The following is a 12140-nucleotide window of genomic DNA, read 5'->3' on the forward strand; positions in this document are numbered from 1 at the left end:
AAGAGGAAACGTCTGTTTATGCTGCCTATTCTACAGTAGGATTCGCAGGAACTTTGGGCCTGCGTACGACTCATTGTTATAACTTCCCTGTGCAGGCAGCTCAGAAAAATATGAGCTTGTGTTGAGGTCATGCCAGTTTTTGATGAAATGATCGGCTATAACCCTTTTCTGTATTATTTGGCTTCTGTACAAGGAGCCAGAGCTAGTGCAGGATGACAGGGCTACTCATGAAACTCAGATGGTTTACAATGAGCATTTTGGAGCAAGTCCCAGTGGCTCGGGTGGAAGAAACTAACAGTTAAACACCTTTTTGTGATCATAGAACCAAAATGTCACAAGATGAAACCAGATTTTATTCACATTTTTTAAGCTCTGTGCATGCAGAGCTAAGAGACCAGCTCCCTGTCTCTTCAGAGTGATGTGACCACAGAAGGAGTGGTGAGACACCTTGTGGCCGTAAAGTGCCACTCAGCAATTCTGAGGCCAAAGTCAGCAGCGTCCCAATCAATATCCCCAAGGGCCTTAATGATGTAGGATGCAGGCGTTATTGATCTTTTGCTTTGACACAGGCAGAAATGGTACAAGGCAGACTGTCTGTTCATCCCCACCAACCACGTTCAGCCACTCTGAATATACATCAGTATGCTGGGAGTGCTGCAGAGTGGCTCATCTCCTCATTAGCTCCGACAGGGCCAGTATGGTAATGTACCAGCAAAGCACAGTCAGGAAAATGACTTGGAGATTGTGAAAAAATGACAAAGAAGATAAATCTAGCGCAAAGGCTTTCTTCATAAGCTTCACAGTGAGGCAGAGGGGAAAATTTCAGAAGATGTTCCAGCAGCTAAATAGGGTTTCCATCACAGGAAATGGCTGTGGTTAAAGGAGCGCAGGAATAGGACACAGGAACAGAGATGTACTGCCTTTGACACCTGGTGTAGTTTGGAGACTTCTTCTATTGTCTAAGTAGGTTACTGAATGCCTAATGTTGCTCGGTGGTGTAATTCGGCCTGGATAAAGTACTGTGTCACCACTCTGCCAGCAAATAGACTGAGTCTGCAGGGAGTCTGGACAGTCTCTGAGGATGTGTGTGTGTCTGATCTACAAACACACAGGTATTTTCATTCTCCATTAAAGGTGGATACATGCTGGGATTTACAACAAATCTTCTAAAGAACTACGCAAATCCCACACATGTTGTCTGCATGAATTATTACCATTGATGGTCTGTGGCTAAGGTGAATAATCTGCTTATTACGACACCAGACTGAAAGTTTTGCAGTGTGGGCACCTCCTTAAAACATACAGGTAAATGTTATTCTTTCATGTATTATTACAGTATCTCCGAGCAGAGCTTTGCATTCATAGTTTGAGTGCTTCTGCTCTACTAAACCAGCAGCTCTCAGTCATTTTAGCTTGTGACATTGCTTAAAATGAATCAATATTCCTTTTGTACATAATGTTACATTTGTTTTATTTCCAATTGCTCATATTGCTTGTTTACTTTATTACTTATGGCTTTTTATTCTTTTTTACTGATGCTCTTTCTATTTTTGCTATCCACATTGCTGCTGTAACACTGTACATTTCCCCATTGTGGGACTAATAAAGAATTATCTTCTCTTCTATTATCTTATCTTATTTGTAAACCCCATGTCACATGTTGCATATATCTATGTGTTGCGAATAGTCCAACCAATTATGTTCCCTTCTTAGACTGTTTCAATTTTAATAGAATTCTAGAGGCTAGAAATGGTAAAAATATCCATATTTTAGAAAAGTAAAGAAAAAAACCCAAAAAACCCAATCTGCGTGGCAACAATATGTTCTTTTCTGTCTTATTTTCTATCTTGTTTATCATCTTGACACGTGTGTTCAAACTATGCTCAGACTTTGTTAGCAAAAGGCAAGAAAAGAAAAGCAGTCTGAAAAGTAAAACTGCTGCACTCAAAAATGATTATCATAAATACTTATCAAAGGTAAAGTATTTATTATGCAGTGTGAACTCTGTCAGTATTATATTTTTATACATATTGATTTATTACAACATACATTAAAGAATAAGCACCACTGTAATATTGTCACTCTTATGGGTAGAGCAAATCCTAACTTGCTATCATACTGTTTTATATTCATTCAGAAATGATGCATCATACTTTATCAGTAAGCAGTAAACCAGTGCTTTCACCTACTGCGCTTGATTGACATCTACCGTCATGCTTTCATTGATTTTGTTGTACCAGACCTGACAGGGTAGGACCACTCACACTGTTATCGTTCTCTTAAGGACACAGATGTAGATGACATCGCTAATTCCCAGCAAAGCTCCTCCTAAGTTATACCTGACTAGAAGTTTAATTAGCTACAGTCATTGAAAACACCTGTGTGGTTGTGCAGAACTATACATTTAGTACTACTAGTAGCTGTCATATAAATGTAGTGGAGTGAAAAGTATATGTCCCTCTGAAATGTAGTGGTGTATAAGTATAAATGATGTGGGAATACTTTAGAACACGCAAATCTTGAGTACATGCTTTCATTCACTGGTGCCTTACAGCATTACATTTCTTTTCTCATCCCACTAAATTGCACCACATGGGGTAATAAAAAATCAGTGGTTGGTCTCAGAGTTTCAGTGTTAGTGTGATATGCTAGTGTGTCTAAGTGTTTATTTATTATACAGGCAACAGTGATGTGTTAGTCTGTAAGGATCCATCAACCCTGCCTGCAAAGTTTACAGAAACTAAGGGCTTAGACATCACAAGATACAGCATACTGGCTCCTCACCAATTCAATCTCTGGTCATTTACGCATTTTACTCCTCTGCTGAGTGATCTGGCACATCTCTACTCTACTTAGACATGAGTGTAATTAGTTTACTAGTTGAGTAACACATCCATCAAGGCCTCCATCAAAGCCTCCACACGACCATGCTGCACAGTCCAACTGATGCAGTATATAGGCAGTGACTATGCAGAACACTATATCCACCTGCTGGCAAGTGCAGCAGACTGTGTTGGATAATCAGCATGAGAACACTAGAGGTTCAAGTGGGCATTACTGTACACTCAGTTAATTTGAACTGATATAGGAAAGTATAATTTACTGAAAGATTAGTTTAATCTGCTGTCTGCCAGGCAAGACCTAGAAGTAGTCCATTCTCACATTCTCTTGACATATGAAAATGCTATTGGTAGTATACTTCTAAATACAATAAGTTTGTGTCCAATTTAGGCAAGGCAAGGCAAGGCAGAAAAACATGCAATTAGAGAAACACTAAAACATACAATTAACCCCCCACACTAATAATAAAAACAAAGTACAGAAAAATAGAAAGAGATAAATAAAATGCTAGAATAGAGCATTAAATAAGATTGCAGCATAAAATAATGATTTGCTTTAAAATTATTAAAAGGACATAGAGTGCAAATGAAAGATTAAAATGTAAAGTGCTTTAAAAGAGCTCAATCATAAGCACAGGAGAAGAGAAGTGTTTTTAACCTGGATTTAAAAATGTTCTGCTGATTTCAGTTCTGCTGGTAGTTTGTTCCAGTTGTGTAAAAGCTGCTTCACCATGTTTAGTTTGAACTCTGGGCTCAACTATCTGACCTAAGTCAGTAGATCTCAGAGCTCTACTGGGTTTATATTTTATACAGAAGCCTGATCTAGAAGTACAGACCATGGATGTGTTGAGAGAAGTTTTAGACTTGTGGAGTTTGTTAACTTCCGGTGTGAAGCATGGATCCATTATAAGAGCTCTAGTAATACATCCATGTTGTGAAGCCTCCCGTTTAGCAACTTAACCATCGCCAACTTGGATTTTTGAAGTGACCATATGTGGACGAGAAGGTGGACTGTCATAACCCAAAGTGAGTTGTTAGCATGGTGCATTTACAGTGTATAGTTAACACAATGTTGATAATGCTAATTGTCACCCTTTAAAACCAAATGTACTCACCAGAAATACTGAACAGCCATTCCGTAGAGGGTATTTTAGTACAACCAAATGCTGAACAAGACTTTTTAAGCCAAAATGTTACAACTATCATTTGTGAACTGGAAATACACTGTGAAATAGGTTATGTTACAATCAACTTGACACCATAGTGACCTGTCAATCATAACATAGCCCCGCTGCTTCTCTAAATGGGACCACTGACCAAACACCTTGCTGCATTGAAGAAGACTTGAAACTAGAAACTGAGACCATAGACTGATTAGCTACTTAATAGTAAATCTAGTTAGAAGTTGGGTCATTTTCTCATAGAGTTTAAACAATCGGGCTTCTTTTTACAACCTGTTGTGTCGCCCCCTACGGGCCATTTAGGAAGAATTAGAGATTTAAACCACTTCCGTATTTGGCTTCACTTTTCAACGTTTCTAGAAGAAAAACTATACTGCCACCTGCTGCTCTACTGACCTCAAAACAGGGGATCGACTCTGATTTTAAAGGGTCATTTCCCTCAAAAAGAAAAAAAAATCCCATTCACCTGTGGTATCTAACAATGTAGATGTTTTTTTTTTTTTTTTTTTTTTTTTTACTTAAGTCCAGACTCCAGATATTCAGATTAGGTGTGTGATATACAATATTAATGATGTGTGTACAATATCAGATTTTCATTACACAATTATTGGTGCTAAAAGAATTCTTCATAATTATTTTGTCGTGTCAAATTCATCATTAACTTGTTATCGTGTGTTTTGTATCTTTTCTGGCAAATTAATTACAGTTGAAATATGATATGTAGGGCGGTGGAGAGAGTCTGTAACCATAATTCTACAAAACTGTAGGCTACCTCAGGATAATCTAAAGGACAAACTATCAACAGTTTTTATTGTGTTTATGTCTTTGGTACCGTAATCATGCAACCCCCACCAGGGAAGTTCTTTAAACTAAAGACAGAGACTACTTAATATTAATAATAATGATAATAGGTGTGATTTATATAGCACCTTCACAAACCCAAGGATGCTTACACTTAATACTTTAACCTCATCATTCTTCATGTTATTATACACAGAGCGTATAATTGTGAAGTGTTGCCATAAGAACCAGGATAAATTACCTAATTAATATTCATAAATTGAGGACTTTCATCTCTTACATCTCTTTTCATCTTACAATAGGAAAGATGTTTTTTTGTTCTCTACTTGTGTCTCGTGATCGGTTATTATACACAGTATTTACAGGCTTGTGTTCTTATCATCAGGGTGGTGTTTGCTGTCATGTATGTAAATCTTCCAGTATAGACTAAATCTCACAGACTGCAGTTAATCTGCTTTTAGTTGTCCTGTAACCTCTATAAAAGGAGGTAAACAACACAAGAGAGGCACTTCCAACAAATCCAACGACACTACAACATGCTATCTCCAACAAAAGTGTGACAAGACCATAATATCTCAACAACTTTCTTTCCACGTCTATTGTATTGGGATGAGTCATATTGCACTGCTATTTATTGGATTATGTTGTCCTCCCATATAATGTAATGCTATACCAGTGTTTTCCAGAAGGTGTCAGTATGGGTCTATAGAGAAGAAACTATAACTCAACAGTGCTCACCTGGCTGCACCACACATAGTACCACGTCATTTAATTATCTCCAACGAAACCAATAATTCCCCTTCCAGTGAATATTAGCAGAAATCCACGACAAAGAGGCCAATAAACACAACCCATTCACCTCTGACTACTTAATTTGATGGACTGTTTTATCTATGTAGGCTGCATTTATTGTATCTCCATTAAGAGGTCATGCTGGCAATAAATCAAGAGACATAATGTGCTGTAGTATTGGTGCTGTTCTCCTAATAGCGATGGAAAAATGGTATTTACTGCCTTAGTACCTTCACTTAAAATTCCAACTTATACACATATCTGGATGTGAAAGCTTATTGGAACTTATATTTTTTACAAATTCAAAGGGGAACATCAAGCACCCACTGATGACATATTTCCATATGTCATCAGCTCCAGCTGCAGTATTTAATGCCAGCATTTAAGACTGTAGTGATCAAATATTACTGAACTACCTGCTCACCAAAAATGGGATTCATTAATTGCAGTATCTGTGTAGTGTATCAAATCAATCTCAGACCTTTTAAAGCCACTGGTATCACTGATCCAACTGGACAGGTTTATATATTTTCAAGTATGTCAGCTGCCCAAATGAACACTGACTCATGTTTTTTCTTGTTGTAATCATTCCTCCTGTTCATACCCACCACTAGGAGATAAATGATGGGGGATACAATCCATAGCTCTCCATTTGTGCCAATGTACTGAAAAGTTTATTTGAATCTAATATGCAGCTTCCGCCATCCAAATAAGTCCAATCAAGTCAACATCTTTCATAGTTACAGTCTTTTTTTAGAGCAAAATTCCCTCTTTTTATTACTGTCCTTCCACTGCAGCTGAACAGGAAAACACTGTCTGGGGAAACACAAAGGGGGGATTGTATACTAAACAGACTGTAACTGAAGATATTATCTGACTAACTCTAATGGCTGAAGCCTCATATTATCTTCAGAGAAACCTAAATACATTTTTTTCTCAAAACAAGGGCTGTGGATTTGGTCCCCTAACACTTAGGCTCCATTGTAAGAACATTTGACGAGGATTTTTTTAATAGCCACTATGAACAGGAGGAAGGATTACACCGAGCAAAACCTGTTTCAGTGCTCATACAGGCTGCTGAGTGTTTGTTTTATGACTTGAAAAACTGTAAACCTATCCTTTAAACACAATTATAACATAAAGACATAATATAATCAGTGGACTCTGCTTAGTCCTGGTGACAATGCAACAGAGATAATTAGGTAAATATAAAGTGTGACAAGAAATATTTACTTATATGTGAAGGACCAGACATATTATTTTAAGAAACACAAAATATGAGGTATAAGCTACTTCCAGAAATGATTTATTAGGTTTCACAAATAGGCTATACAAGTGTTTTAAGGGACTATATCCTAATATATATTATAAAGATAGAACAGGACGCAGAAAAACTATTTGTGTCTCAATGATATACTGACTCATATAATAATAACACATAAGGCTACCATGGGAGGCAAACAACAAAGAGGAAGATGAGGTCACCATTAGTCCCAGACCCTTTATTTCCCATAAGAACAGGCTATTACATCTGAATGATGTGACTCAGACGTGAATATTAGGAAGGCGTGGCCAGTAATCAAAGTGTCGGAGTTCCAAGGGAGGGCTGTGAGCGTCCTGCCTGTGGTTTTGGTTACCAACCACTCAGTCAGAGTCTGCCAGCGGGACCAGAGGGCTGCGCGTCGGACAGCAGGAGCTGGATAAAAAAGCGCACCGGGTTGGCGCATGTATTTGCTCATTTTTCTTTCCAATCTTCGATTCCGCTGCGTCTCGTATCGGATGCTGGATGCAATCTATCCCCACGTCAACGATACACCTCTGAAGGACAAACCATGGACAGTCTAGGCAGCCGCTGTAAAATTGTGGTAGTCGGGGACACGCAATGTGGGAAAACGGCACTCCTGCACGTTTTTGCCAAGGACTGCTATCCAGAGGTACGTCTATTAAAAAAACTTGATCATTTTTTATTTTATTGTATCTACAAGCAGCCAGATCAGGAGTTTGTGCATGAGTGTGGAGCACTGGCATTAAAATATATCATTGGACAACTTCAGCACTTGTTCAGCAGATTCCACCTGCTTACAGACAGACATGTTAAGACAAGAAGAGAGAAAGAGCTGATGGAGAGGGAACAGTAATGAATGCCTGTAAAATCACTATAATAGTCCTATAATGTCTAAATTCACTTTTATTGTGTCTGCAGTGCTGCCTATAAAACTTTAAGGCGTTGTCTTCATCTACTATAATACTAGGCCTACCTTTCTATAACACCCCCAAAGGGATTTATATTACTGACTTTAGTGTGAAATTTTGGTGTCTGCCATTACTTTATTTGTCAGCTGCATCACTACAAATGTGATATTCCCACTAGTCTACTCCTCTGAAGCCTGTGGCTGTGTAAACAAAGGCTTATCTTGTCCATTTTAATTGGATAACTAAAATGAATCCCTTACTTTCAGAACTACGTGCCCACAGTGTTCGAGAACTACACAGCCAGTTTTGAGATAGACAAGCACCGGATTGAGCTGAATATGTGGGACACGTCAGGTAAGACAATTTCATATCTCTGTCTGCACTGTCTCTTAAAGGATGACATCAAATCAATCTGCTCCCATCCCCACTATGGTGCCTGTCCCTGACTGCGACCGTGGGAGTGTCGCCTCTAACTCCCATCTTCAACTTTTCTAGCAGTCATCTCTTTGACAAATTGCTTTGACCTAGCAACTTCAGATGGATGTCTTATGTTTTTAGTCCCCCCCCCCCCCCCCTCTGCCTCCCCCTTTTTTTAGCTTAGGGCATCTGCTATTTATGATTGTTGTCTTTGCTAGAAATGTCGGTGCCTGCCATGTCTCTGCGCCTTGTGTTTGCATTCCTTCCAGTGCTGTGCTGTCCGCTGTTTGTGGCTGGCTCTTCCCATGCTCTGGCCCAGGGTCAGGGAACTGTGGGGGGGAGAAAAGGGTGAGGGCGTGGATAATTCAGACTGGATTGCCCTGAAGGGACCAGTAACTGCCCCAACTGTTAAGGAGGTTTTTATCATAGTGAGTCCAGTTTGGAGACACTCTGGGCTAAATATCAGATATGAGATAGGAGATATGTGTTCTGCAGCTGTGTTAGAAATCTCCTCTTCCTTCACAAGTACAGTCAACTGTTATATTAACATATTTCATTTTGTGATTTGTTAAATATAAAGAGCGCAATCTATCCTAGAGTTTACGCAGGTGGCCTCCTCACCTACCTGCCTCAACCCTGAAAGAAATTAATTCATTGACATTTCTTCCAGATTCATTAATCAAGGTTTCAATTAAGTGGGTTTAATGACTTGTGATATTGTAAATGTTGTTTCAGGGATTTTTTCACTCTGAAGTCTTAAAAATGTCAAATTTAAACTCATCTAAACTCAGAATAACAAGTATTGGTGATTTCAGTCTAAAATCATGAACAACATTCACGTTTACACCTCGATCCATGTTGGCAGCCTTGAGACTTTCTCTAAAAGTGAATTATTCTTACTTTTTCTGGTCACTGGGTTTGTACGATCACAGTGATTCTGCTTTCTGGGGAAAAAGTCACATCAATGAGATGCTTGCATAGAAGCCAGGCTCTACTTTCATCCCAGTCTTGTCAGGGTGGATGGATTTACTGCACTGACCTACTCTGATACTTTGCATCTCATCATAGCCATCTTTAGCCAGCAGCTCCCACCATCAATGTGGCCAGTAACATAGGCCTAAATATGAGATCATCTCAGGGGGAATTCCTTCTTTTACCATAAACATTCCCAAACCTTGAACTATCTTCCGGGGGAAACGTTGGGAGTATTTTCATGTTACATGGTCAGTCAGCGAAAGAATGTTGTTTTTATTCGACCCTGTGTCGACCCGGAGAGTAAATCTGCTTGAGCTTGTCAGTCAGGGGTCGGGTCCTTTGGGGCCCAGGGCCACAACTTAGAAGAGTTCCTTATCTCATGGCTCTAAGAGCCTAATGATGTAGTGGGAATGTTGTGCTTCTGTCCATCTTAAAAACCCTAAACCACCTTTGGCAGTGTTAGTCTTTAATCTTCATTCAGGAGCCGCCAACCCCACAACAAACATGACGTCACCCAGCCCACAGGGCAAATGTGTTTGTGTGTGGTAGTCATGTGCGTTTCTCTATCTGTGTGTATGTGTGTGCACGTTCAGTAGTCACTGTTTGGTGTGCCATTATTGACTGATTCACAGCAAACACAGATGTTCTTATTTTTTCTCAACAAGAAAAATAATTGGCTCACACTTAGATGAAAAAGGCTTTCATCTGAAGAAAATAGCATGTCTCCCATCTTTCCTCTTTTAGATTATGATTTTCTTATTGCTTCATCCCCTCTCCTCCTTCAGCTCTCCCTTTCTAGCTGTTAAAAAAAAAGTACAAACCAGGAGCAGCAGCAGCAGAGGCACCAGTGCAGTGGTCAGGCTCGGCCACTGCATAATTTATAACGGCTAAACTTCATTGAGATATCCATTGATCTCAATGAAACTGCTGCACACACATGCTGGATTCGCTTGTGCAGGTGAACTAAATTTGTGGGAGCTTTTTCCTTTAACTTTGGTTAACTTTGACCTTTGGATTTCATTTGTTTGCCAATTGCAATCTTGACCTTTGGGGGTACAAACTGCAAAATTGAGAAAGCTATCATAGTCATTTTGTTGCAAATGAAACCAATGGTGCTCCTTTTCAACTCACCAAAATTAGTCACCACCAGCAGCAGCCACATACACGTCACTGAGCTTCCATTACCTGCTATTTTCAGAGGATGTGCAAATGAATTTCACTGTGCCATTTTATGGTGCCACAACTACAGTCCACTGGACAGTTTCTTTTTGACCTGACATTTACAGCAGTCAGTCCTGCGCCTGCTCTTTCTAAGCCACAACCCATTCCACCTGACATACAGCTGTTTTTTTCTGACAACCTTTTTTTTTTAGCTCTTCAAGTATTGTCTCCTTTTTAATTGCTGGTGAAGTCTGCCTGCTGTGGTCTGACTCCGCTCACAAAGCATTATTGATCACTATCTGAGGCGAGGCTATTTAAGCTACTCGTGTCTAGCCTTGTTCACATTTCTGCCGAATGGTTAAATGTGTACTACCATTAAAAAAAATACTTCCAGCTTTCACCAATGTAGTATTCAAGTCGACCATTGATTAGTTTGGTCTCATTAATTCCATTTCCTATGCAAGGTCTAGTCCTTGAGGATAGGTGAGAACAAGTCTGAGGTCTAATTGAGGTCATTACTGATATTTGTTTATTTGTATTGCATTCCCTGAATGACTGGACATTTTAAGAAGCATTAAGCAAACAGGGAGATGTTATAGCTACTGGGAACCAGAGGGCAACTTTCAGCTGTGCTTTGCATTCTACCCAGCGTTCAGCTCCCAGACCATGTGGTGAATTACATAAATTAGAAAGCGATTGAATTGAATTCAAATGAGAGAAAAACACTCTATGTCTGTATCTATGTTACATGAGTGAGCTGCCACTCATTACAATAGATGGTGTCGTCTGTTTTAGCATTGCATGTCTCTCTGTCCTAATTGACTTTTAAAGCAAGCCAAGCTGTTAAGTGTTCAAAATGTCGGTATGGTTTGGTGATAACTTGTCTGAGGGCCATTAGTGATTACTGTCAATGCTCAAGGGGCCCATTGGTAGTCAGCCAGTTTGGGTTTTCCACCAAGCCTGAGGCATTAATGCACTCTTCCTCCCTTCCCAATATGGTAGTGGTGCCTGGGAAAAATCCCCGCTAAACTTGGCCTCTGACTAATACCCCACTAAGAGGTACCCATGCTGTTTCTTACAAGCCCAAGTCATGACAGACCTGGCTTTCCCCAAAGTTCCTACGGCATTACACTCACGTCTCTTTCTGTTTCTCTTCTCTGCTGCCTCTCTCTAAGACCTGACCTCATTCTCACATGAAAACTAGAACGCTTATATTCTGTTTAGTCATGCTGGAGTGTACTTTCAAGTGGCAATCCACAGGTCTTGTTTCTCTTTCATCTTCCACTGACGTTTTTGGTGCTAATCGCTTGTGCTTTCCAGAGATCACCTGTCATCCAAACCAAGTGTTATCCGGAAAAGTTCTTTCCAATAAAATGTGATACTCTGATTCATTTCTTTGTCTGATCGGCAGTGTGGGCTATCACTTCTCATTCTAACCACCTAGTACTTTCTCAGTTTATTTCCAAACAAAGTGCTGTTGCTGCTGCTGGGAACATGAAACGCATCACTTGCTGTGCAGCGGAGGATTTTTCCTCGAATAGACCTGCCTATAAATGCTTTCATGAACTCAGTACAGTATTTTGCAGCACAGTCAGCGATAAAGTGCAGAGATTTTATTTGTCGGAAAATATCCCATTATTACGATCAAAGATTCGTAAATAACATTACCACTCACACACATTTCAGAGCCCTTCTTTTTGTTGAGTCTTCCTGTGCTACAGTCATGTTTAATGTTTATATGTGACTCATTTCTCATGACAAAGCTGCCTGGTGCTTTGCC

General features: G+C 39.6%; 1 protein-coding gene across 1 annotated transcript in view; it reads left to right on the forward strand.

The window, feature by feature from the left end:
* The first annotated feature begins 7315 nt into the window (after window positions 1-7315).
* The window catches only part of rnd2 (Rho family GTPase 2), a 28372-nt gene continuing 23547 nt past the window's right edge, over window positions 7316-12140 (forward strand). The window contains exons 1-2 of the mRNA XM_053337948.1: window positions 7316-7548; window positions 8074-8161. Of these exons, the coding sequence (XP_053193923.1) occupies window positions 7447-7548; window positions 8074-8161 (190 nt within the window). The 5' untranslated portion in view covers window positions 7316-7446. The remainder of the gene's footprint in view (window positions 7549-8073; window positions 8162-12140) is intronic.

The sequence above is a fragment of the Scomber japonicus genome, chromosome 18 (genome assembly GCF_027409825.1).
Source record: "Scomber japonicus isolate fScoJap1 chromosome 18, fScoJap1.pri, whole genome shotgun sequence".
Lineage (NCBI taxonomy): Eukaryota > Metazoa > Chordata > Actinopteri > Scombriformes > Scombridae > Scomber > Scomber japonicus.